Source organism: Lemur catta, chromosome X (assembly GCF_020740605.2).
Source record: "Lemur catta isolate mLemCat1 chromosome X, mLemCat1.pri, whole genome shotgun sequence".
NCBI classification, from domain to species: Eukaryota; Metazoa; Chordata; class Mammalia; order Primates; family Lemuridae; genus Lemur; species Lemur catta.
In genome coordinates, this window is record NC_059155.1 from 20,932,210 (window position 1) to 20,959,921 (window position 27,712).

The 27,712-nt window shown below is 39.4% G+C and overlaps 2 protein-coding genes across 3 annotated transcripts; one reads left to right on the top strand and one right to left on the bottom strand.

Moving 5' to 3' along the window:
* The first annotated feature begins 353 nt into the window (after positions 1 to 353).
* Positions 354 to 10,342, top strand: UBE2A (ubiquitin conjugating enzyme E2 A). Its single transcript, XM_045538734.1, has 6 exons — positions 354 to 634; positions 782 to 862; positions 1,268 to 1,293; positions 7,537 to 7,626; positions 8,614 to 8,702; positions 9,050 to 10,342. The coding sequence occupies exons 1-6, from the start codon at positions 591 to 593 to the stop codon at positions 9,176 to 9,178; spliced, it is 459 nt and encodes a 152-aa protein (XP_045394690.1). The 5' UTR covers positions 354 to 590; the 3' UTR covers positions 9,179 to 10,342.
* Positions 10,343 to 13,077: 2,735 nt separating this feature from the next.
* Positions 13,078 to 26,408, bottom strand: NKRF (NFKB repressing factor). Of its 2 annotated transcripts, none has more exons than XM_045538735.1 (3): positions 25,687 to 26,408; positions 17,079 to 17,209; positions 13,078 to 16,048 (listed from the first exon to the last, which is right to left on the bottom strand). In XM_045538735.1, exons 1-3 carry the CDS (start codon positions 25,950 to 25,952, stop codon positions 14,091 to 14,093), a joined length of 2,355 nt encoding a protein of 784 aa, XP_045394691.1. In that variant the 5' UTR covers positions 25,953 to 26,408; the 3' UTR covers positions 13,078 to 14,090. The 2 variants fall into 2 exon arrangements, with proteins under 2 accessions (XP_045394691.1, XP_045394692.1); XM_045538736.1 differs by lacking the exon at positions 25,687 to 26,408 and adding an exon at positions 17,560 to 17,839.
* Between the last annotated feature and the right edge of the window lie 1,304 nt (positions 26,409 to 27,712).

Below are 27,712 nucleotides of genomic sequence, written 5' to 3' on the forward strand. Positions count from 1 at the left end.
CTCTTCCCCCTGCCCCCCACCCCGCCACTCCTCTCCCGTCCCCTGCCATAGCGCGCGCTTTAATAAATGATCTGGTCTCAAAAGAAAAACGGGAAGAAAATAAAGCAAGGAGAAAAAAAAAAAAAAAACCAACTAAAAAGAAAAAAAGCAGAAACCTTCCCAGGGTTTGTCTGAGAATTGGCAAGTGGAGCTGGACGCCGTTCCTCCACTAAACTCCCGGGAACCGTAGGCTTTCGTTTGCCCCGCGGCTCGCCTGTCACCCCTGGAGCAGCGCGGCACCGCTGCCTGACTGCTGCTGGGGTTTCATGACATAAGCAACTTTCGTCCCCTCCCCCCGCCCCGTCTTGGTACGGCCTGTCCGGCGTTCGCGTTCCACCCCCCCCCTTTCCTTTCAGGTTGGTTCAGCCCCCGTCTACTCAGGGGTGGTGCTTAGCCGGCGCCAGAGCGACCCTCGACTTCGGAGAGGCAGTGCCGTTCCTCTGGGTGCTTCCTCCTCAGCTTCTTCGGCTCCTTCAGCCTCTTCGGCCTCCTCACCCGCCTCAGGAACCCGAGGCCCCGGTGTATGCCCCACCCCTGACCCCGCTAGAGATATGTCCACCCCGGCTCGGCGGCGCCTCATGCGGGACTTCAAGAGGTAAAACGATGGGGACCGCTGAGGCCGGGGGCTGCCGGCCGGGGCACAGGGCGGGTCCCGAGGCTGCCCGGGTAGGGTGGGGTGGGCGCAGCCGGGAGCGGACGCGAGTACCGGACGGCGGGGAACCCCCTCTCTGTCTCCCTGAAGGTTGCAGGAGGATCCTCCGGCTGGAGTCAGCGGGGCTCCGTCAGAGAACAACATACTGGTTTGGAACGCGGTCATTTTTGGGTGAGTCTGCGTTCCGGGCGGTGGCGAGAGACGGGGGCCGTGAGGCGGCTCAGTGTCCCCTCCTGGCCGGGCCACTCGCGAAGGCAGAGGGTGAAAGGGAACATGTTTGGGTCTGGCTGGGCCTAGGCGCCTCCCCGGAGCCTGTGCCTCGATTAGCTCAGTTCCCGCTGCCAGGGGAACCGTTTGGGGTGCTAGGGGGCGGGGCGGGGAGTGGTGGCGGTTAGGCGCGGCGGCCTGCACTGTGTTTCTGAGTCTGAAACATCTATTGGTAGTGGCTTTCCGATCTCGGCAACAGTGGTTGACCTGAGATGGAGATGGCAGAGCTTGGACTAGCCGTCTCCTAAAATGAACTCGGGAGAAGGGAGCCCCTGAAGCGGGAACTGACTATTTTCCTCTGTGTTGCAGGCCTGAAGGGACCCCGTTTGAGGACGGTAAGAGTTTCTTTAACACCTTTAAGGAGCCTGATCATCTGGGCAAGGGGTTCCCAGTTATCCTGGAAGTGTCTCCTACTTAGGAACCTGCTAATGCCTGTAGCTTCTGCCTACCAAAGGCATGAGTGTAATCCAGTGTGTGGCGGGTTGTTCTGGATATTGTCCACTTGTCTAGAACCACACCTCTTTTTTTTTTTTTTTTTTTTTTGCTTTCCCCTTTTTAAAAAAAAATTTGGGTAAGGCAGGCACTTTTTAAAAGGAGCAATCACAGCACTTGTGTTAAGGATTTTTGAGGTTTGGGCTGTGATTCTGCTAAATTCAGCCACCCCAGTCAGGAACTGAGTTAGTATAAACCCAACCAGTTGCTGACAGTCAGCAGAGACCCCCAGAAACCATCTGGTTCAGAATTCTACTACAAGGGCAGAAACAGCAGGTGCTTAATGTGTATTTGTTGGATGTCGAATGGATGCAAGAATCCCTTGCACACAGCTATCTGACATTCTACAATCTGATATTGAATGCCTGTTAGCCTCACATGGTCTTAAATGTTTCATTGGAGTATAATGAATTCCTTATTTTTAAATGAATTTACAGTGTGTGCTTTCATCAAGACTTTGTGACCAGTAATCTCAGAGCAGCTTCAGAATTGAGGTTAGCCTTAATGTACCCTTTTGACCAGTGTCCAACTTACTTGAAGGCACTACATGTACCAATAGGTACATCATTTTTAATTGATTTAGGATTAACTTTTAAAAACACGTATTAATTGCTTTTTAAAAACTGTTTTTAGATAATTATACATTCATGTGCAATTGTAAGAAATAATACAGACAAACTTGTATACCCTTCACCCAGTCCCCCCCCCACCCACTTGGTAATATCTTGAATGACTATACTACCATATCACAACCAGGAAATTGTCATTGATAGTTTTACATGCACTCAGTTTTGTGTATATGTGTGTGTGTGTTTAGTTAATTGTTTTTTGAAAGTTTAATACATTTTGAAGATGATTAAAAGTATTTCAACTCATGAAATTCTTTAATATTTGAAGTATTTAAAAAAAGAAAAGGACCTTTCTGTTATTTTTTTCTCAATGTCATATCTTCCCTCAGTCACATAGAATTTTATACACACACACACACCCCCTCCCCTCAGTTTGAAGGTGGGAACAAAAACATTTCTGCAAACTACTTAATACATACTATGTTGCCTAGTCGGAATCCTTTTTGATGCTACCAGTCCCCAAAATGTTGTGAGGTAAGTCACTATCAAATAAGTCTATAATTTGTCTCAAATACTCAGATTTCCCTAGGAAACTGGACAGTTACCTGAATATTTTAGCTTCCTTTCTACCTTCACCCCCAGGTAAATGTCATTGCTCTTCAGGGCTACAATAAAAAGAAATGGCAGCAGGAGAGAGTGATTCTGAGAACATGCTACCTTGGTGCAGTTAATCATTTGAACTGATCCGTAGCAAGGGCTAGCTAGACTTAATTTTCCTCTGCTAGATTGGTGCTAGTTTTTTATACCTAAGCTTTATGTGCAGATTAACTGTGTATTTGCTTTAGCTCTAGTAGGCTTTGTTTTCATTGGCTTCTTTTTCCCTCATTTTACTCCAGCTGCTTCATGCTGGGCACAGCTTTATTAATAGTACATCACTTTGCTAGCGATTGGCTACTTAAATATTTCAAGGGTGCTTCTCATGTTTTAAGTGGTATGAATTGAAAAGGTACTTATGGAATCCATTATTTATCTGGACTGTCCCCTTTAACATTACTGGCTCTGCTTTTGATGGTGTGTATCTCCCTCTAGGCATTACTGAATTACTCAGGCTAAATGACAGTACCCTTTTGTGATTCGTTCTGTTGAACAGTCTGCTACCCATGGATGATGCTTCCTCAGATGTCTAGAATACTGTGGCTACAAAAAATACTGTTGACCCCCTTATTTATATTTGGAGAACTTCCAGTTAGGGAAAAGACTGATTTACGGTTGATTTTGCTGTTTCCAATGTATTATATAAATTGAGAGCCCCCAAACTACTTTTGATTCTTCCTTGTAAACCATTTGTGGTGGAAGTTTCTGGGACAGCCAGGCCCTAGCTAAAGAGATGAAATCTTAAGGAAAGGAACTCTTAAGGGTATTTTGATTTCATTTCACACACTTGAAGCAAGAGGAGTATGTTCTCAAGGGCTTATACTACCAAAACACTGGGAGGAAATACTTCCTCATTAAAATATATTGGTATATATGCTGAATACAAAGGTATGGAATATAATATTCTTCATCATGTTATCTAAAAATTAATGGTAATAGTAAGGTACTAGTATGTCCTTTTCATGATAGATGTGTCCTTTAGAATTTGGTTGTAAATGTTTTCTTTTTAAAAATGAATGTCCTAGGCTGGGTGCAGTGGCTCAAGCCTATAATTCTAACACTCTGGGAGGCCGAGGTGGGAGGATCACTCGAGGTCAGGAGTTTGAGACCAGCCTGAGCAAGAGTGAGACCCTGTCTCTACTAAAAATAGAAAGAACTTGGCCGGACAACTAAAAATATATAGAAAAAATTAGCTGGGCATGGTGGCACACGCCTCTAGTCCCAGCTACTTGGGAGGCTGAGGCAGAAGGATTGCTTGAGCCCAGGAGTTTGAGGTTGCTGTGAGCTAGGCTATTGCCACGGCACTCTAGCCCAGGCAACAGAGGGAGACTCTGTCTGAAAAAAAAAAAAGAATCTCCTAAAGTCCACTAAGGGTGTTCTTAAGGTAAAGATAGATTATGCTGAAGAGTTTTGGGTAAAAATCAGATTCACTGTCTGGGGAATGGACACGCTTGAAACTCTGACTCGGGGGTGGGGGACAAGGGCAATATACGTAACCTAAACTGTTGTACCCCCATAATATGCTGAAATAAAAAAAAGAATTATTAATTTAAAAAGCTTCAGAACATGGTATAAAATGACATGAATTTATAATAAAATAGATACCGATAAAGTGATTGAGCTGAGAGTAAAAAAAAGTTATTATTTTTTTTAAAGAGATAGGGTCTCACTATGTTGCCCAAGTTGGTCTTGAATTTGTGAATGCGTATAGGCAGAACATACACTCTCTATCTAGTTCAACCATATCACTCCTTATTGCCATACACCGGCCATTTAACACACTTACATAATTTCCCTGGTCTCTGTGTATAGATGGATTAATTGATACTTTCCTTAAAATGTTTTGGCCACCTCAGGAAGATGAACAAAATCAGTACACATTGTGTACAAAAATGGTGAGGTTTAAATTTTCAGTTATTTTATAGCTTAGCCTTCTAAATATTCAGAGGGTAAGCTCTAGTCTCAAATTGCATAATGCTAATTCTAAGATTTTTAATTTCCTTAACATTTGTTTTAGATCTCAGAAATTACATTGAGGGTTGGTTGTACTAAAGAGGTTCTGATTGTGTAATGTAGCTAAAAGTAAAAATTATCCTCTTTTTAATGTGTACCTTGAATAAGATTTATGTAAGTCTTAATTTATACTCAAGTAGACATAAACAGGTTGCTTCACCTCTCAAGATATTAAATGAGCTATTTTAAAAGACTTTTGATTAACTTCTTTGGTAGCTAGGTAACTTCTGGGCGAGCATTAGGCAGAAAGCTCAAGTCAAGGAATTTGTAAACCACCAACATAGGTACTCAACTTGCATTTAACTGTATTTGATGTAGGCTGTAAGGAAAATATCATTTAATATCTGAATTAATTGTGTATTTCTTACCAATAGTGAAGTTTGGAGTTTTGGTTTTTGCGTTCTTTAGCTGTGTCTAGAGATGTGAAACTTTAGACTTACTATAGCTAAAATAATTGCTCATATTTATGGCACACTTACTTTGTGACACTATGAATATTTCCCTCATTTAAATCTCACAACAGTGCTGCTGTGTGGTGGGTACTATTTTAATCTCATTTTACAGATGAGGAACTTGAGGTTTTAGTGAAGTTGAGCACCTTCCCCAAGGTTTCACAGATAGCAAGTAGCAAAACGAGGAGTTGAGCCCAGACCTGACTGCAAAGCTTGTGCTCTTACCCACACTATGCTCTGCTGTTTTGCTTATGCCTTCCCTATGTATTGCTTTACAACCTTTAGAGATCATATTTAATGATGGTTTTAAGATAGCTGAGATCTCCGTGTGCTATTAAATTGGCCCAGTTTTAGAGCAATGCCTTGATGATAAATTTCTTACCTATAATTTAATCAGATTTCAACATTGATCCGAGTGTATTTACACTTGGGATACATAAGGAAGCTCAAAGTTTTGAACTCTCTAACACATTCCCACTTTTTCTTGCATATTATAATGTCAATAATACTGAAAAGGAAGAACTATACTTTCTTCCTCAAAAAGAGGAAGATTTATGACTAGGTGGTGATAAAGGTGGAGTATGTTCTGATGGAACTGTAGTATGTCTGTCTGTTCCAGAAGATTTAACTTTCCTTACTTAGTTATAATACATAGTATATGGCTTTTAAAAGAAAGTACTTTAGGGAGTGATAATGGTCTGAGGAACATAACGTGTCTGTATATTGCATTTTATATAATTTTTTTTTTTTTGAGACAGAGTCTTTGTTGCCCGGGCTAGAGTGAGTGCCGTGGCGTCAGCCTAGCTCACAGCAACCTCAAACTCCTGGGCTTAAGCGATCCTACTGCCTCAGCCTCCCCAGTAGCTGGGACTACAGGCATGCACCACCATGCCTGGCTAATTTTTTCTATATATATATTTTTAGTTGGCCAGATAATTTCTTTCTATTTTTAGTAGAGACGGGGTCTCGCTCTTGCTCAGGCTGGTCTCGAACTCCTGAGCTCAAACAATCCACCCGCCTCAGCCTCCCAGAGTGGTCGGATTACAGGCGTGACCCACGGCATCCGGCCTGCATTTTAAATTAATCTGAAACTTTGTGACACATTCATATCAAGTGCAACTTTGTTAGCAAATTGTTTCCTATGAGCTTGCTAGTAGGAAACAAACATTTTGGTATCGTTATGTCAGAGATCTAGCAGTAGAATGATTGTAATACTCTCTTTTTTTTTCTTAAGCAGTGATAAACTTATTAGTGGGAACAAAAAGGAAATAAATTGCTAACTCTGAAGGAACTAGTAATAATTATACTCTATCAGAACTATGGTCTATTATATTAGAATAAGTTATTAAATGGAGTGGAACATATATCACCTTATCCCAGATAGTAACTGATTCCTTTAAGTTTACTTAAAGAGATTTCAGTCAGGAAAAAACATTGCCCAGTTGTTTCTTCAATTTATTTAACAAACACAATATAAAATAACATTTTGAATCTCCCTAAATCACAACATCCTACAATTCTTGAGCAAGATCCACTTTGTCTATGCCTTATAAATTAGTCTATAATCTGGTATGTTTTAGGGCCTCCTGCTACCTTAGGTTGACACATACTCAAGAAAAATAATTTCATTTCAATAGTAGTGTAAACAAACATCCTTAGAAAGATGAATTTGCTGGAGACATGAATGCAACCAAATGTGATTTTAAACTTATTTCTGCCATCAGTTCTCTCCATAAGTGTGAATAACTGAGTTGATTTTATAGTGAAGTACTTTATGAGTCATACTTAAGGGTTTTTGAGAGGCACTATGAAGTTTTTGCTGGCTTAAGTTCAATTAACTTTTCATTATAGAGTTGCTATTACATGAAAAGGAACCAGTTAACACTTTTATACTTATTCTCTTCTGTTTTAAAAATAACTTGATTATGGATTTGTATTTCTAGCATTGGTTTTTGAACCTTTGTGCTTTCATTTCTTCTAGTCCATTTAAAAATCACTGGGGAGTTTAAGATGATAGCTGACTAAAATAGGCCTTTGAGGTCTTTCGGTCTTCTAAGGGAAGAATGCCAAATTTTGGGCTGAGTTTCTTATCATTTTATTTTAAGGATGTTTTCAAAATGTACAGTGGCTAAAGTTATCCTGCAGACAGTAATTTTGAGTTTATAATGGCTGTCTTTAAGTTTAGGGGACAATAATGGCAAAAAAAAAAAAATGAATCACCTTTGAGTAGTTCTTAGAGCAATTCCTAGAAAGATGTTTCTTATCTTTGTCTCTTTCCTCCCTACCCTATATCTTTGCATTATTTAATACTTGAAAAAACCCACGTAGCATTAAAAACAAAGTACTACTGAACAAAGTGATAAATACATTTTCTTAAACCTTTCTTTTCTAACTACAGGAACATTTAAGCTTACAATAGAATTCACTGAAGAATATCCGAATAAACCACCTACAGTTAGATTTATTTCTAAGATGTTTCATCCAAATGGCAAGTATCACTTTTAGTACAATATTTTAAATTATTACAGTGTTTATTATGGAGTATTCCACATTTCTGTTGTCTTGTCTGTAGTGCCTGAGTACTTGTTTAGGCAGCTTGCTGCTTCCTGAAAACATGGTGGTCTATTGCCATCTCGATCTATAGCCCTAGAACTAAGCAGTGAAGGTACTTTCCCTTTGTTTGGAGTCTAAGAGCCTCCTGATTTTGATGATCTTTGTCATTTACTCATTAAACAAAAATAAAGATACTCTTGAGGTTTTCTTTTAATGCTGGGTCAGATTGGGGTGGTATTTTGTTGTAATTGTTTTCACTACCATTTAAAACAGTAGTTTTCAACTCTGGATGCATACCAGAATTACCATGGAACAGTTAATAAATACAGATGCCCTGGCTCCATTCCAGACCTACTGAATATTATTCTGTTGTTGAAGGCTGGGCATACAGTATATTAGAAAAGCACCACAGGTGATTCCAACTTACCATTTTGCTATTTTTTTTTAATAGTAGTAAGCCTAGAACAGCTTACCTTTTATTCAGGTCAATGAAATATTTTTCAGGGTATCAGATATTTTTATCTTTATGCCAAAATGAAACCTTGTGAACGCTGAACTATCTTTTGTTATTTCAGATAGGAGATATAGTTTACAAATTTGGTGGGATGAATTTCCCACAGGTCTATGGATAGCTAGAGACCCAGTTAGAAAATGTGTGTGATTTCCCAGATAATAGGGCAGCCTTTTCAGAAGAATGAGCCCTAAGTATCTTCCAGTTTTATATGGATCACATTTGGCATTCTCTGATCTTCCTGATTATTTCACTAGTGATGATTATGACTCATCTTTTTAGGCAGTTAACTGGGAAGCAGCCTAGGAATCTTTAAACTTAAAAAGTATTCTTGACAAATTTTGTTTTGACTATAATGTTAAAACCTTAGCAGTCTTGTTATGTTTAACATACCTACTTCTATGCTGTTAGTCTATGCAGATGGTAGTATATGTCTGGACATACTTCAGAATCGTTGGAGTCCAACTTATGATGTGTCTTCCATTTTAACATCCATACAGGTGAATTTTTCTTTAATGTGGCTATGACTTTTAATATGTTTATATTAGCAATTGAATTGTTTTTGAAGGTCATAATAGACTTTTTAATTTGGGGCCAAAGCTTATTGGTTTTATAGATAAAATGTATACCATTAAGACCCAAGTCACCAGAAAACATATAAATATATATATATATTTGCCTAGCTACTAGCACATTAATATAACTAAGTTTGTATGCTAAAGACAACAAATATAGTTGTTACGTAGGACAATTCAATTGAATGTCATTACCTTATAAGATAGTTGTTTGTTCTGAACCTATATTTTTTTGCATTAAGGAACTGACATTTTACAAATTGTCTCTCTAGTCTCTATTGGATGAACCCAATCCCAATAGTCCAGCAAACAGCCAGGCTGCTCAGCTGTACCAGGAGAACAAGCGGGAATATGAAAAGCGTGTTTCTGCAATAGTAGAACAGAGCTGGCGCGATTGTTGACCCTGGGTGCAGCAAAAGAGGCTGCCTGTCAGAAAAATATACATTGATGTGTTTGTCACCTTCCTATTCTTCAGTGTCATTACATTGACTTTATTAAAAGCAAAATAGCTGTTGTTCTGTTTCCATTTTCCCTTGCCAAGCTTTTCCTGCCCCTTCTACCTTCTCCTTGAACATCAGAAAACACCCTCTATGAAATCAAATGTACTGTACCTGGGTTACTTGCAAAAATTACTAATGCTTACTTCCTTTTCTGTTGTATCTCATCTACAGTCTTTGGGCAGTTTTGTTACTGTGCTTTACACTAAGCTTTTAAAATGATGTTATACAAATGGTGCTTATGCATAGCTTGATGACCAGGATGTTATTTTTAACAAAAAGATTGCTGAAGCGTTTCATCCTGGTTGGTCCTTCACTTGTGTTGGATTTAGGAGTGAATGTGTTTGGAATATGGCCTGTACAAAACAGAGAAACAAATCCATGTAAACATCAATTTTGAAAGTGGAATGGAGGCTAAAAATCTTATGATGCTAAGATTTAAGCAATATAAATTACCGGATGGTATTTACTGGTAGGAAGAAGAAAAGAGAAAGCCAAAGGAGTACAGAAATTGTAACTGACACATTGTCTCCTTGGGAGACACTGACTGGACACACCCATGCTGTGTTAATACTCATGTTCTGGGTTTTTGCTTTCTTTAAAAAGGTGTGGGAGCAGAGAAATGGAAATAATCATCAGTTTTTGAGCTAGAGAAAGTTGGAAATCCTTTAATCTTTTTAAAGGAGCAGTGCTGCCCTAGATGAACAAACTTAACAATCCCCAATCTTTTTTTTTTTTAATTCTGATTAATTCAAGGAAGGGAGCATATCTGTGACAAACTATTTTCCACTCAAATCCTGAGTTACTGCTGCATGCTTTAGTTTCTTCTTCCCTTTCAGCATTATGAGAACCTTAAAGCCAATGTCTGCAATCTTTCTTTGGATATTTATACTTTTAAATATACAATACCTTTAAGTAGTAGTGTCGGACAAGGCTTGTAAATGTCTAATGTTCTATTGTCACCGTTTATGCATTTATCACTCTTCCAACTCTAACTTTGCACAAGTAACCCATGTAAAAAATGTACATTTTTCAAAACTTGTAAATAAAAATAACCTTAAAATTTCATAGTCAAAGTATAATTATATTTTAGTTCAGTATAAACTTTAAAGTTTTTTTGGGATCTGATACCTACTTATTTCCCCCTTGAACATTATGATAAACAAAAAATACTCATCCTGGGAGTAGAAAAGAGAAGACAGTAGATACTGTTGGAGAGAACCTTTTTTCTTTTCAGTCCTAAGTGGTAATGCTTTTTTAACATTTCAACAATATTAAAGAAAGCTACTTCAGTATACATTATGGTAAGTCAAGGGAATGAAATTGTGACAAGAGGGGGGGAGAAAAACAAACCTGGGTATTCACCAGCAACCTCAGAGACCAAGCTCTAACTTGATCTTGACATTCCACGTCTTTAAAAGTCCTAGCTTAAAAACAAACAGCACCAAACTGTTATAAAGTGATGTTTTGAATCCTACGTGAAGTTTGGGAGTACAGGTATCCCCAATCATCTTGTTTAAACAAAACTCTGCTTTCTTTTGAGGAGCAACCCATCTCTAAAGAGACAAGGACAATAACTTTGTAAAAATTATCACCTCTTAGTACTTGTTTGGGTGAGGTGGGGTGTTTGCTAAATGAAATTATGTCCTTATGATGCATGTACCCCACTCATCCTTCAAGATATGGTATTTAGGCCTCAATTTGGGGGAGTTGGATCTACACTAATTACCACATTAATTGGATTGTTTCACCTAGCAGCAACGTCCTTAAATGCGCTTAATATTTTCCTTCAAGTCCATTTCTGTCTCAAAGTAGAACATTAAATTGGACTTTTACTTGTTGGATTAGTCTTAATTTTTTCATCCTGCCGTGGCTGGGCATCTTAAATATTGCCACTATTAATTATACCCTCCAAAATTTAAGGTGAGACTAGGAATGGACAGATTTAATAACTTTTTCTTTTGTACACCTTCTGAGACACACTATTCCCAATCTCTTTCATGGGCTAATCCTTTTAAAACCTTACAACAGAACCAACGAGCCAAACTCCCAAAACATCATATCCATAGTCAAAGGCACCACAAACCATTCATTTGAACGTTTAATGCTAATTGCCTTTTCTCCCCTTCACAATTTTTAACAAACATCACAAGCTGCCTGCATGTAATAATTATAACAAAGTTAACTAAAACAGATTTGCAAGGTCCCTTTCCAAATGGCAGTCACATTTGAACTTGAGTTTTCAATTCTGCACCTGCTGATGTGGGGAAGGAGATATGATGAAGAATCAAAGTTGTAATTAGAGGTCTTTATTTATGACCCATCTCCAGCTTCAGGGGTTACTCATAGCAAAGAGAATGCATTGTATGATACTAAAAAAAAGAAACCCAACAGAATGCATGATATTTCCATTTATTTTGTAATCAAAGAGGAGGGAAAAAATCCAAGAAGTAGATCTGTGAGACTCAATGCTATATATAAAATTGAAAACAGAGTTAGTTCCTCAGTATAACATTTAATCCAAATAAAACTTGAAATTGCTCACGTACCTGGGCAGGTTTTATAGCAAGGTTACTGGGTTTAAAATGATTGCTATTTCAAAGAAAGGGAAAATATAGGAATCAACTCGGGACAAAATGGAACAACAGCAAGGTTGTCATCAGGTCATTCTTGCCAACTCCATTTCTCATGATTATTTCATCATCAAGCAGAGTTAAGTGATTTCACTCTAATTCTGCATCAGTACCAAAGCTGATCTAAGAGATTAGGGAATCTGGCCCCTTAAATCCAGGAACCAAATTTGTATATACTTGGCCCAATATTTTGGGAGCTTCCTTACTGTAACTACCTTAATATTCTGTTGAATTCACCTAAATAAACCAGATTTTTATGTCACATTTTCCTACTTTTTCCCTCCAAAAAAAAAAAAAAAATCACTGGGTGAGGGGAATAAAGAAACGTAGACAGAAATGAGTCAAGTTTTCACATCCCTCAATCCCCAAAGCCACTCTTACTCAGAGAATTGAAGACAGGTTTTTCTAACTCACTAAATGAACCATAGCTTCTCAAGGTTGGCATGAACCTTGCAGGTAATAAGAAATTGTAGTCCCATAAAATCTATAAAGATTTTTACTTAGTTCCCTTTGCCATTGTTAAAATATTAAGTGCCAAAATAAAATGCACACCTCATTTCTCTTCCTACCAACATTAGAAAAGGCTACACCACACTGTATAAAGATGGTTAATGGAAAGCAAGTATCACACACTGTTAGTCACTGTAGGTGACTACAAGGTACAGAGATCCAGGTGTAGAGGAATATTTTTTAAATATTCATTTAACTATGGTGGACAGCTTCTTAATTGTGAAATAGAAAAAAATAGGGGAAAGGCAATTACTATTTATTATGGGCCAATTACATGTCAAGTATGGTGCTAAATGTTTTAAGACACTGTAACCTAATTGTCCTGGACATCATCTCATTGTAGGTGTTTTTAACCATCAATATTAATATTCATCTGTGCTGTTATAGGTGAGGTTATACTTGATTTATCTGACATATAAAAACAAAATCACATAAAAATGAACAGCCAAAGATTTGGCTAAAGACAGCATGTTGGTCCATAGGAAAAAAAAAACCATGATGGGTGAGTGATGCCTATCTGTTATTCTCTGTAAAATTATTGTGTTTATCCCCATGTGCTCTGGTATTGAAATATTTTGTGCAAACACCACTTCCCTTTTCCAAAGACCCAAAGTGTCGCTACTAGGCTGCTGCCCAGAAATAAGCACACCACCATTTTGATCAACTTTGGCTCCTTTTTATTCTGGAAGCATACACTAATTTTTTTTATACATTTTTTTTTACATTCCAGAAATAAGCGAAAATAGCAGTTTTTAAATATGTTACAAAGTTGGCTTTTCAGGCTTAACAAGCTTTTTGAGAGAGGGACCAGCCAACTGACCATTTCATCAAAGCACCAATGTATCTTCAGTCTTTTACCAAGGTCTACCACAGCTGTGGTTGCTTTGGATGTGCTGCACATCCAAACCATGTGAAAGCTATAGTGGAGAGTTGCTGTGAGTCTCTCTGCAAGGCACCAAGAACAAACAGTTCAAGCTTCCTTTCTTCAGATTGAATCAAAAGTTTTTGAAACTTTTCAACTGCTCTCTCAAGTAGTGCTCTCTCAGCATGAAGACTAGAATTTGTTAAAACTCAGATATCACAAGATACAGTAAATCACTTCCAATATTCTAAAAACCACATGGTAGAAGTTATAAATAAATGAACACTAAAATTACTTTAAGAAAGTTTTACATCATTTAGTTGATAAGGACATTTACATGTACAGCACATTTTACTGTTAAACATTCTATAACTGGCTTCACACAAAGATGAAAATAGATAATACAAAATGATCTGACATTTTCAGTTAAGTCTGGAATTAAGACTAGAGTTTTACTGCAGTCAATATCAACTTTACATATTGTTGCAGATTGCTGTGCTATGCCCTTTAAAATGAGAATTTCTTCCTTGGGGTGAAATCCCATTTGGCTATGTGTTCTTGCTTGTACAAACTACTAAAATCTGAGGACACAGCAATATCAAAGACACAAACAGTAACTGCACAATATAATCTGCTGGATTAAGCTAATACAAGTGGACAGAATTCTTCAGCTTCCAATATCTAATAAAGTGCTATATGAAATGAACAAGGTGAGACATCTTAAGAATGAATATACTCTGCAACCAGAACATATAGCATTTAATTTATAAATCTGTCTCATTAGGCATTTACAAAATAAATTAGTAAGATCTCAATTTGCTTGAGGCATGACAAGCTCATAATGCCCCACTTGGCCTTCCTGTTTGAGCTGATCTAGTAGGTCTTCCTTCCGTCTTTTTCTGCCTACCACCAGGTACCTATCATGGCCCACCCCATGAGACTTACTCTTAAGACCATACTTCTGGGCAATCTGATGTATCTGCTTCCGTTCATCATTAGTCAGCTCTCTAGAGAAAGTCAAATCTGTGTGGCTCTCAGAGCGGGCATAGTTTCTGATGATCTGTTCAATATCTCTCTTGGCAATTTTATTTACCCTCTCCACATCCAGACCAAGCCCTTCACGCTTATGCTGCTCTTTGACTGAGATAGGCTCCCGTATGCCCTCGCCAGATTTCCCTAACCCACCACCAGTCCAACCCATCTTTCTCAGCAGCTGATTTCCTATGTTGTCTTCTCTGATTTGTTGTTTGTAAGCCTCCTCTGCCGAGCGGCCCTGAATTTCATTTCTTGAAATCACATCTTCAATAGTCCCTTTCTTCAAGTTGTTGATGACAGTTGGCTGGGTCTTTTTGAGGGTTTTCACAGCTTCCCCAGCAGCTTCATATTTGACGGTTTTCTTCACCCCAACTGCTTCTGCAATTACTTCACTCTCTAGAATCACCTTGCATTTCCAGCGGAGGCCTGTCATCCTTTCATAGACATATTCAACTGTCATTCGGTTAAACTGAGCTGTGTCATTCAGTGTGCACACAGGATTTGAAGAATTCTCGTAAACTACAAGATCCTTTATATCTTTCTTCTTTCCAGATCCTCTGGGTGAAGAGCCTGTATGGCACTGAGAACTTTTGACAGATGGGTAAGTGGGTTGTGTTTTCTGAAGAATTTTCAAAGCCTCGTCGGCAGCTGCATGTTTACTTGTTTTCTTGGTTCCATAACCTTCAGCTAAGCAGTGATCTTGCAAAAACACTCGACAACGCCATGTGCGATTTGGCATCATCTCGTATTTGTATTCAACTGACATTTTGTTGAATGAGGCAGAATTGTTAAGGATACCAATCGCATCGTTTGCATTTTCTGTAATGACAAAATTGGTCCAGTGTTTGGCGGAAGCATTAAAAATTGGCTGTCCAGAAGCATCTTTACCCAGTACCACCAGGTCTTCTGGTGGTTTGAGAGCTGGAGGAAATTCATATGGAGGCATGCCAATCTGACACACCACAAGGTCCTCTCCAAACGTATGCTTGAATTTTCTCCGGATAACTCTAACTTCGATACGTTTCTGCAAGAGTTTTACAGCTAGCTCAGTAGCTCGATCCCTGGACCCATTCTTGCTGCCAGCATAACCTGTAGTTAAGTAGATATTCTGGCATCTAACTTCACAAGCGTAACCATCTGTTAGAAGTTTTTTATTTTTGGGAATGTCAGCAGGAGGGATTTCTTTTAAAGGAGCGTATATATACTCAGGATTTGTCTTACATGCCTGAATACACCGAGTTAACATATATGTATAATTAATTTTATCAGATCCAGAAGTCATCTCTGGATTAGAAAGGTTCTTCCAGATAGTCGCTGTTAATTTTTCAATAAAATACTGCTTCTCAGCTACCACTGACTCAGGAAATGTCTGTGATGGTGGAGGCTCGGGAGGTGACTGAGAGTTTGCCTGCTGTGATGTGCTGCTTGGGGCAGGGTTCCCACTGTCAAAATACATGTTGGTTGTAACAGGCTGGTCTTTTGTGAAAATAAATCCTGATGAATCACAGTACTGAGAATTCCCATCTTGTGTACTGAAAGAGTCTTGAGTATAATCTTGGTAGATGTCTCTTGGCATGCTGGCAAAATGTGTTTGTTCATTTATCTCTTTTGTTTGAGGGCCATAAAGATCTTCCTGTCTTTCATCTTTTGAACTACTAGCTACAAAATGTACAGGCTCAAAACGAGGTCTCGCATGGAATTTGGAACCGGCTTGCTTTTTAGGAGGATTTTGACCTATAGAATGAGTGAAATTTACAATTCATTAAAATGGGAATATTTCAAAAGAACCAAGCAGGAACATAGTACCAACCATATCATTTGCAAGCTGCATTGTTGGTACAAGATACTTCCCATTACGAAAATTTCAGGTCATTTGGGTAAAGGGACTCAAATATCAACGTAAGGTTCCAGCATAAGGAGGGATGCTCCCTGTCCTTCCATGTGTAAAGGAAGACTCCTGATGGAAAATATAACATTGAATCAAGTATGCAGGTCACCACCACACATGACTGGTAGATGCTTTTGCATCAAATGAGCTAAAGCACAGGTGAAGTGTACTCTTCACCTGGACTGAAAGGTGTAGTGGACTGGAAGGTTGTTCCAGTACAATCTCATACCACCTGCGCTGAAAAGCTCACTTGAGGATTGCAAATGGAACAAATGGCTCTAATGCAACAGAGATGATGACTAGAGGCAGTTACAAAGCCTTCTCTCTTGTATCAGAGCTGATTGACTCTGTGATGGTGCTTTACGTAGTTGCGACTAAAAATCAAAGAAAAAGAATTATCAAAAGATTCCAAAGGTTTTCAACTTCAAAATTTCTAGAACAAACAACAGCTGGAAACTAATGATTTATGGGGGATACCAAATTAAAGCTATGGAAGAACTCTGTTGAGGCTATACCAGACGCTAGAGCTTCCTCCCTGTTACACCGCTCAGTAGAAAGCTGGTCCATCCTGGACCTATCCAAGAGGATTTAGTTACTTAGATGCTCAAATGATCACAGTAGAAGATTCTATTTAGAGGGAGGTTCCATGGCATAGACTTCAAAAATTGTGTAACAACATCACTTCAGTATTCTTAGTTTTCAGTTCTATTTAGCATCTTCAAAAAAAATCGTACATAACTAAAAACTAAACTTTTACCTTTGTCTAAGAACCAACATTACCAACGCTATTAAAAATCATATACCACATTCATACCATTAAAAAAAAAAGCCATGTGGTTTCTTCAAATCCCACCTTCCAGAAACAAGTATACTCACCATCACATGCTGAGAGGTGGCGTTTTTGACCTCTGAAAGGTTTGGACAGCATCAGATCATATGAAGGCATCTCCCCAATATCAATACCTTCAGCCATTTGGAGAATTTTTTCCATCACGTGTGGGCTGTACCTATTTAAATTAATATAATCTACAGTTAAAACAGGAAAGGATATAGTTTTTTTTTTAAAAAGCTTCTAAATGAGCCAGTCTTATAATTGCTCCCACAGGGCTTTATCAACAGTGTACGTGGCTATAAAACCAAAGAATCAGCCCTAAAATACTTACCTGTCAAATGAGTAATTATGTTGCTAATTAGGAATTAAGACTTTTCAGAAGACATACAAATATAAAAATCAAGAAATTTTAGCAAAGATCTTATCTTTAATTTGAATTGAAAATATCGTATAAATTCATCATTTATTTTTCCCTTTCATATATGCAAATTGTATGTAAGTAATTATATTTATAAAAGTACTAACAGTGTTAAGAGCTGCTGGGTTGTTAACATCCAGATTGTGGTCTCTATCATTTCTCACGAAAAGGAATCAGTCCTTAGAGAAATGGCTGATTCCAAGCCTGGAGCAGGAAATGTCTAAGATGAAGCTGGGAGATTTTCTTGTGCCTGGAAATAAGGAAATTGTCAAAGACCACAGGGTTTGTGTCAAATGGACTCAGGAGTCAATATGAATAGATTCCTATTGGGAAAGTGAGTCAACTTGAGTATCAATAAGAACAATAACTGCAAAGGATTAAAACACATAAAATATGTTGAAAATCCATTGGTTCATAATGATACTTACAAACTCATTGGTTACCTTTGGAGGATGGAGGGAATCAAGTCATTATTCTGCAAACAGGTAAATATGAAAGGAAGAAGGCAAGCATTTATCCTGTGTTTTCCTGCAAACTGTATTTCAGAGCAAAGAATTGATGAGGAAAATCTCTTTTACAGATGCATTCCAGCTAATAAATGAAGGAATGATAAACTACAACCATTTTGCAATCCATAGTAAAATTAAAAATGATCAATGGCTGCTAAACCTATCAGGTGAAAAGTTGATGGAGGAGAACCCAGAACTAGACCCACACAAATATTCTCAATTGATTGTTGACAAAGATGCCAAAGCGATTCAATGGAGGAAGGATAGCCTTTTCCACAAATGGTGGGGGAACAAATTGGCATCCACAGGCAACAAAACAAAACAAAAACCCCACAACCTAAGCCTTACAAAAACTAACTCAAAATGCATCATGGACCTAAATGTAAAACTATAAAACTTTTATAAAAAACATAGGAGAAAATCTGCAGGATCTAGGGCTAGGAAAACAGTTCTTAGACTTGACACCAAAAGCATGATCTATAAAAAGACATGGTGACAAAATGGACCTCATCAAAATTAAAAACTTTTGCTCTTGAAAAACCCTGTAAAAAGGACAAAAAAACAAGCTAAAGACTAGGAGAAAATATTTGCAAACCACGTATCCCTACTGGCAAAATGAGCCAACTTGAATATCCTTTGCAACAAAGGACCAGTATCTGTCTGGCATGAAGACCTCAGAACTCAACAGTTTAAAAAAATCAAATTAAAAAATGAGCAAAGGACATGAAAAGAACATTTCATTAAAGAGGACAGATTGCAAATAAGCACATGAAAAGATGTTCAACATCATTAGCCACCAGGGAAATGCAATTGAAACCCACAATGAAATATTACTATACACCTATCAGAATAGTCAAAATTAAAAATAGCAACAATGCCAAAGGCCGGCAAAAAAAGAAGAGAAACTGGATCACTCAGATATTGCTGGTAGGAATGGAAAATGGTATAGTCACTGTGGTAAAACAGTTTAGCAGTTTCTTTTGAAATTAAACATCAATTGCCAGTTGATCCAGCAATTATGCTCCTGGACATTTATTCTAGATAAATGAAAACTTATATTCACATAAAAACTTGTACATGAATGTTCATAGCAGCTTTATTTGTAACAGCCCCAAATTGCAATCAGCCCAGATGTTCTTCAACAGGTGAATCGTTAAGCTCTGATACATACACACCAAGGAACACTACTCAGCAACAAAAAAGAATAAAAGTACTAATTCATGCAATATTGTTGTATGAGTGGGAGGGAGCTAGATATGGTTATAAAAGGACAACATGAGGAGTCCCAGTGGTATTGGAATTGTCCAACAGCTCTTCTGTGGTGGACACACAAAGCTACATATGTGATAAACTGGATAGAACTAAAGACACACACACACACACACACACACACACATACACACATATTGGTAAAATGGAGTGGGGGGAATCTGAGTAAGATCAGTGGATTGTAACAATGTCATTGTCCAAGTTGTGATATTATACAATAATTTTGCAAAATGCTACCATCGGGGAAAACTGGGCATCTCTTTGTATTATTTCTTACAACTGCCTGTGAATCTACAAACATATCAATAAAAATTTCAATTTAAAAATGTTGATGGGGGAATTTATCATCTTAATATCACTAAAAGTGGGATAACCAAACTTGTACCCCCTGATGTGATACAACAGGACATACACAGCACTAACTATGAAGTATTATTGCCCTCCAAATAATTGAACCTGAACCTAAGCATGTCCCTAACTCCCAGACACATGTTAAACACCACCACAAGAATATATTCAGCCAAATGCAGAATGAGGGAACACTATGTGACAACCCAATTTCTTTAACTAACAAATATTGTAGTATGGAAATAAAAGGAGAGGGGGGGAAGGGTAATAGGTTAAAGGAGACAGACAGATCAACCAAATACACTGTATGGACCTTGTTTGGATCATGAATCAAACCAACTGCAAAAAGACACCACGACAAATGGAGGAAAGTGAACATGGAGTAGGCATTGGATTTTAAGAAATCATTAATTTTGTTGAGTATAAAATAATGCTATTGTGAGTATTTTTAAAAATCCTTATCTAAGGCTGGGCGCGGTGGCTCACGCCTGTAATCCTAGCCCTCTGGGAGGCCTAGGTGGGTGGATCGCTCAAGGTCAGGAGTTGGAGACCAGCCTGAGCGAGACCCCGTCTCTACTAAAAATAGAAATAAAAATTAGCTGGACAACTAAAAATATACATAGAAAAAATTAGCCGGGCATGGTGGCGCATGCCTGTAGTCCCAGCTACTCAGGAGGCTGAAGCAGGAGGATCGCTTGAGCCCAGGAGTTTGAAGTTGCTGTGAGCTAGGCTGACGCCACGGCACTCTAGCCAGGGTGACAGAGGGGGACTCTGCCTCAAAAAAAAAAAAAAAGAAGGGTAGTGAGACAGACTGTTGACAACTGCTGAATGATGGGTCCATGGGAGTTCATTAAACTCCTCTACTTTTGTGTTTGAAATTTTACATAATAAAAATTTTTAAATATAAAATTAAAAAAAGGCTCCTTATGAAATAGATTGGCTGTTTGACAGAATAGCATTTTTCTGCAGAGAAATAAAAACACAGGCTCAAATGATGTTTTTGTTATCATGGGTACCTGCTCACCCTTCCTACCTTCAGAGCCTTTCCCTACCTATGACCAAAAGAAGAGACTCCTGGTAGCATTTGGAAAGAAAGTTCTGAAAATGAGTAACTATCACATCTTTAAACTATCACATTTCTTACAACTGAATGAATAGTTTCTGAACTTGAAGGAAGGTAACAGATTTCATTTTCAGCACAATAGGTTCCAGACCTATCAGACATCTTCCTTTGCAAAGCAGAAGTCAAGATATGGTTGGTGGCCCTCCCTGACACATTACTGGAAGCTAGCTCAGATGTAACCTGCACTTCCTACTGGTAACTGCTGCTGCTACCAAAACGGGTACTACAACTGAGCCACTCACCTTGAATTCCGGTCAAAATTCTCCAGGCCTTCAATTAGAGCCTGATCTCCAAGTATGGTGTACAACTGCAAATGGCATGTATGTCTTACGGTGTGCATGAATGATGCATTTGGGGCTCACTCCATTCACATTCACTCTACTCTCAGGTTTCTTCCAGCATTAGTAATTATTATACCTACTGACTGTTCCATTCCCATTACATCTGCCACAAAATTCAACATCACTCATAGGTTATAAAAATAAATCTTTGTGTAGGCTGCCACCTCAGTCATATTCTCTGTCCTTTATCAGAAAGCCATAATACTGAAGAAGCCCAATGGGCTTGAACAATAATGAAAAAGACCATGTAGTACCTAACACTTGACTATTTGAACAATGCAAATATTAATCTAAAGTTTTTAACAAGGTCACTAGGATTTCATCCCTATTTCTAAAATTATCCAGAGTAGCTATTCAAGGATAAAGAAAATGGTTCCACAAATTTGAAATAAGCTAACTAAGTAATGCTTTCATTGTACAGTTTTCCACAGTGTATTTTTTATAACGTACTTAAAAGTAACACCTTCAACACCAGAAATTTTAGAAAATCCAAGAAAAGCACCTACAATCCAACCACTGATAACTTTACTAATTTGTTGAGGTTTATTTTTTATTCCTTTTCTATGTTTTCCCATATGCCTCCCCCCAAAAAAAAATCACTAGCAGATGATCTATGTTCATTTGCAATTTGGTGGGGTTGTTGGTTCTTACTATACCATAAGCTTTTTCTCCACGTCATTACCACATGGGTTCTAATGGCTGTACATCTTATATGGAATAAGATGTAAGATATCATAAGGCAAGTCTGATATAGTGATTTTAAGATGCATGCATATTATTACTATATATTTAAGTCTGTTATCTTACCCATTTGGTTGTAAATGCTTAAAAAAGAAAAACGAAGCACCCCAATAGGTCTTATGGTTTTCAAAGGTAGCTTATAATGTACCAAGCTTTTGGAAACAAGGATGCTATTCCCCATGTCAAGCATATAAAAAGATGATTTCTAAGAGACAAAAACATTTGTCTTCATGAATCTTACATTCTTAGACACAAGAGAGGTGCATGTGTGCGCATACCTACAAGAAGAACATAAATCATTATAATATACAATGACACCTGAAATTTAACAAATATTCAGTAATACTTATGAAAATTTTAAAAAAATATATTAAAGTGTTCTACTATGCCCAAATAAAAAAGCTGGGATTTGAAAATTAAGCAAAGATTAGGGTTTCCAAGTATAAAATTGCTTATTCAAAACAATTCATAAGACTCCTAATGTCTTAAGTGAATAAAATACAACCAGATCAGTGATAAATCTTTCAAAAGCTCCCACTCCCATTTCATTAGCTGACTTATGCAATCTCCCTACTATGTGCAGAGTTAGTTTCCCAACATGAGTCCAACTGGCATCTACCCTCCAAACACCAGTCTCCTATCAGGAAGAGAGAAATAATCAAGGGAGCAAAGCTGGTTTCATTTTAAGATATATTTTCTCTATTAATTAATGTGTCATCAAAGATGAATAGGCCAGGATTCTGCTTCTCATCTTACTGATCAAGAATGGTTGGAAAATTGAATGTTTCAGTTAATCATTCTGCCTTATTAAATACAGATATATATATATGTATATATATATTTAAAAAAATCTACAAGTGTCAAGTGAAAATTGCAGGTCTTTAGGCATTCACATGAGCAATTATTTAAGTTCTACAGATGTAGTTGATTAGAAAACTGACCTAATTTTTCATTAGCCACAAGGCTTATCTTAGAAATTGCTTGCAGAAAATGTCATCAATAAGTTGTTTACATTTGTGAAACAGATAAATGAAAAAAATGAAGAGAAATAATTCCAGCTATTTGGGCTTCCTGGATGCCTGGACAAGGAAGGGGGAAAATGCATGAAAAGCAGACTGGAAAACATTGCTTTATTTTATCCTATAAAGCAGCAGTTCTCAGAGTGCTGATCCCTGGATCAGCAACATCAGCATCACCTGGGAACTTGTAAATGTAAGTTCTGGGGCCCTACCTCAGACCTACTGAATCAGAAACCCTGAAAGTGAGACCCAGCAATTTTCGTTTTTACAAGCCTAACAGGAAATTTTGATGTGTACTTAAGTTTAAGAACCACGGAGACAAGAAGATATTCAAACTTGTACTAGGGAAACCACCACTACCACCAAAAGAAATGAAATATGCCCTGCTTCCCTGCACATTTGAGTTCCTCCTGGCTTCATCTTATGATCGAGGAATTTTCAAAAATATCTTTGACCTTGGAGTTTATTCCAGCCCCAAGTAAAAGTAAAATGGAACGCAGAAAGTCCTGCCAGAGGGAAAAAAGTGCAGAGTTTCCTTTCTACTACTGTTCACAACCCAAGCAACAAATTAGCAATTTCAATTTAAGTTTAGAAAGAGCCATTTCACCATGTATTCTGCAGTTCAATTGAGAGAAGTGTATTCTGTCACAGAAAACAAGAGCTCTGGCAACATCAACATGTACTGGAATACAGGTTTTACACACCTGAAGACAAGAGCTAACCTAAAGCCTACCTAAAGCAGAAGACTGCACTTGGTCCCTAGCTCCCAAGATTCTTTACAGGCCCTTCCTTTTCTCTTTTAAGTTATCAGATATAATGCAAACATTAACATTCAGTTAAGCTATTTGATAATATTATGGCAACTCTCGTACTGAATGAACTGACTTAGCTATGATGTAACATGATGACTATAGTATACATAATATACACAGAAGCATATGCATGCACATACAGAAAACACCCTGGGATGCTTGAGTTTTTAACACCAACTGTATTTTTAATGCTCTGTTTATGTACAAGACTGCTGTTCTTAGAATGAAATCCTGAGATATGACGATGTGGCTTATGTCAGTTACTTGCTTTCACTTCTGGGGTTCAATCTTCCCAAATATGGTAGCTGTGTCTCAGTGGAAAGAGCATCAGACTGGACATCAGAAGACCTGGGTCCTAGCCTCAACTGTGGGACCTTGGACAAGTTACTTAACTTCTTGGCCTGCACTGATTTAGATGTAAAAATGAGACACCACCTAATCCCCAAGGTTGTTGCAGTAAATGAGATCATAAATATTTAAAACATGGTATACATTATAAAGCTGTATACATCCATTCACTCCACACATATTTCCTGAGCAGCTATTATGCAGCAGACGATCTTCTAGGTACTGAGGATGAAGGTTTGAACCAGAAAGCAAAAGCCCATTCCCCAAGGGAGCATACATTCTAGTGGGAAGGTAAGATTTATTATTAACACAAAGAATGGTTATTCTTCTCCCCCATTTAAGATTTTATTTACTTTTTTAGTATTCAGATTCCCCAAGCTCTTCTGTGCTATTAAGGAGAGTTATTATAGGATAAAGGTACCTTTTCAACTCAAGACCAACATTGTTAGGCAAAGGTCAATTAGATTTATCTGATTTGATTAATAACTAAGGTTCCCCCAGTTGTAATCAGTTCCTCCCATGAAATAATCATTATCTCTGGAGATAGAAATTACACTAACCTAGAGAAGATAGAAAATAATAAACTTCTGTGATAAGAGCAAAGCAAAGTATATCACACTGGATGTGATGTTCAACAATTAAGGGTAGGAATGAACAATCCTATTTTTCTGCATCTGTAACAGTCATTCCTGGAACTGAATTGGCTGAATTTGATCTGATCATTTTCCAGGATTTCTCATCCTTCCTAATTAAATATTGACTGTGAGGCAGGAGTGTGTGTGTGTGTGTGTGTGTGTGTCCCTGGTCTACCAAAACAAGGCTGATTTGGGGGTTCTGAAAGACAGAGGTCCAAGTAGCCTGTTCAAAAAAAAAAAAAAAAACTGCGTTGGCACCATACTGCAGTCTCCATTGAATGCAAAGAGCTTTCAAAGAGGCCTGTTCAGAACCTCACCAGGTTCTAGGAAAGGGGGAAAAAACAAACACAAACACCCACTCCCCCAAAAAAACCTCACCCAGAGGCCAAATGTTAACCCATCTTATCCCATTTAAGATAAAAAGAGGGCAATCCATTTTTATAGTAGATATATCCATTTCTTTGTTTGAATCCAGACACATTATGCGCAAATCTACAAGGAAGGCTGACGCTGCGGCTCGTACCGCCTCCCCAGAAGACAGTAAGACCCAGCTAGGGGACTGGAAGTAGACGGGGGTGTTTGATTTGATAGGGATGGAAGAAGAGAGTGGTCAGGAGGAGACCAGGACCGGAACTTCGGGGCACCCTCCTCCTGCAGCCCCAACTGTCGAATATTCTCTGCAGATACCGCATCCTTGGAAGGCCCTACGCAGGTCTGAGATTCTGCTATTCATCATTTCCCACGCCCTCCAATACCACCATCAACTACAACGACCACCTCTCAATAATCTTCCTCCAAGAGCTGCTTTATCTCCATCCCTGGTCCTGGAGGGGCCGCTCCCGCGATCTCGGCACCCTCCTAGCTGTTAATGTCATCCCTGGTCACCACGGTTGGCCACACCACCCCCAGGCCAATAGTGAACCCTCTGGTGCCCTCCAGCAACTCCAAATCTCCAGCCCCCAAGCCATCCTCCGTAACCCGCCCCCGTCCCTATCCCGACCACCATCACTGATCCCTCCACTGCCATCCCTAACCTGACTCCCATCACTTATCTCACCGTCTCTAACCCGACCCCCACACTTTCCTCACCTGCAGCCCAGGAAGACGTGGTTGGTCCAGGCGGCAGAGAGCGCGAGGAGCTGGTCCAGGGCAGCCCCGGGGTAGCTGTGCAGGTGCCGACAGATGAAGCTGCGTCGCAGAGCCCACTGCCAGTCACTTTCGTGGCTATAGCGCCACTGCTCCAGTACTGGCTCGGGCGGGGGCGGCGGGAGGGGCGGCAGCGGCGGCGGCGGGAGGGGGGGCAGTGGCGGCTGCGACAGGAAGTCGCCCCCCAACAGCAGACGTCCTCCAGCCATCTTCTCCGCCCCCAAGCAGGGACCCCAGGGACGAAACCCACTACTGCCCACCAGCGAGGGAGCGAGCGAGCCAGCGGGAACGGGGGTCGGTGGGAGGGGCCGGTGAGGAGGGGCGCGCCGAGGCGCGAAGGCGAACTGTCGGGGGACAGGAGTGTGTGCGTGGGGGGTGACCGTTAAAAGGAGAAGGGGAGCACGATCTCACGTCCCAACGCCGGGGCGCACACGCACTGCACTCCAACTGACGGAGGAGCAGGAGGGCTCCCGCTGCACTCACACGCGCGCCAGGCAGGCCGAGCCACGTCCCGCGCTCCGCACCTCCACGGATCCGCAGACCCACGCAGTGCGCGTAGAAGGGGGAAAAAAGACACCAGCACACTGTGCTCCCCCTCCTCTAGGATCTAGCCTACCTACCCTCGTGCCGCCCTGAGGTTGTGAGGCCAGTGCGCTTGCGCCGCAGCTGTTCCCTAACTTCAAAATCCCGTCGCAGAATCTCGCGCGACGTACCCCGCCCCCGCCTATGAGCCTTTGACGCACTACAATTAAAGGGGCGGGGACTCCAGAAAGTGGATTTAGGAAGGTTCTCCGAGATTCGAGGACACAGTTCTGTTAAATCTCTGAAAGGTACCCTTAGATGATTGTTGGTAGCTATGCCTCTCCTAACGCTTTTCCTTGGATCTCTGAGCGGTGCGACAGTGAGACCGTGTCCTTTGGAAGGGATTTGGGTTTGGAATAGATTTTACACTTTTTTAAAAAAAAGTCTCTCTGAGGTGCCTCTTCAGAGGGTAGCTTGAAAAGCTCTGTGCGTCGTGCATCGCTTTTGTAGTTTACTGCAAACACGGAGTAAAAATGAAACACTTGCAAAGTAAGTCATGTACAGCACTACTTCTCAAGTCCACCGCTTTAAAGTCGGTACTGCAAGCCAATTGCTGACAAATACAGACACTGTATTGCACAGTTCTGATCACAACAGCTAATAATAAGTCTATACTTCATGTATCAATTTAAAAATGTGCAAAATATTACAAAATACAAAAGGGGCCAAAAGAACAGGGTTAAAGGCTGCACAACAAAAAACTGCTGAATCACTGAGGCCGAATGTACAACTCCACCCTGGATCTGCTCCAGTCAGCAGCCTCAATTCCTATCTGCCAACCTGTGCCACTAAAGTAGTTAATCAATGAGTGTCTGTCAGCGGGAATTTACACAGCGCCTACTGTGTGCTCCCTATAGTAGGAATACAAAAGAAAAAAAATAGTTTTCTCTGTTGTCCCACAATCTTGGTGGGGAGAAATAGCCCTGCATAAAACTATATATTCCACCAACTATATGGTCCCACTGGATGAGGTGGCTTTGACTCATTACCTTAACTCTTTAATGACATATTCCTAACTATATGACATATCTTATAAGTAGGGGTGTATAGGATTGAGAAGAGAATAACAGCACTTTTCATAGTTTCATAATTGTTTATTTCTGTGTCTCTCTATGGTAGGCATGCGTGTTTGCTGAAGTAATGGCAGTCTCTGAGCCATTAAAGAATACATTCAACTTGAATGATGAGCTATTTGCAAAAAAGAGAAAAAAAACAATACAATACTAGGAAGTTTAGAGATCATAAATTCAAGTCATCATTATATGAACGAGAAAAATAAGGCCAGCGAAGTGAAGTGACTTGCTGAAGGCTGTAGTGATAGTTCTTGGCAATGATGAAATCAGAATTCAGAATTTAGGTGTTCCCCTAGTCGTTTGCCATTGTATTG

Bases quoted from the DNA above. Each gene is read 5' to 3' on its own strand.
- NKRF (XM_045538735.1), bottom strand. From the start codon at position 25,952: ATGGCTGGAGGACGTCTGCTGTTGGGGGGCGACTTCCTGTCGCAGCCG. The intron at 17,210-25,686 runs GTGAGGAAAGTG...TAATTTAAATAG, and splicing joins CACGTCTTCCTGGGCTGCAG to GTACAGCCCACACGTGATGG. The intron at 16,049-17,078 runs GTGAGTATACTT...CTCATTCTATAG, and splicing joins CCACCTCTCAGCATGTGATG to GTCAAAATCCTCCTAAAAAG.
- UBE2A (XM_045538734.1), top strand. From the start codon at position 591: ATGTCCACCCCGGCTCGGCGGCGCCTCATGCGGGACTTCAAGAG. The intron at 1,294-7,536 runs GTAAGAGTTTCT...TTCTAACTACAG, and splicing joins AGGGACCCCGTTTGAGGACG to GAACATTTAAGCTTACAATA. The intron at 7,627-8,613 runs GCAAGTATCACT...CTATGCTGTTAG, and splicing joins TAAGATGTTTCATCCAAATG to TCTATGCAGATGGTAGTATA.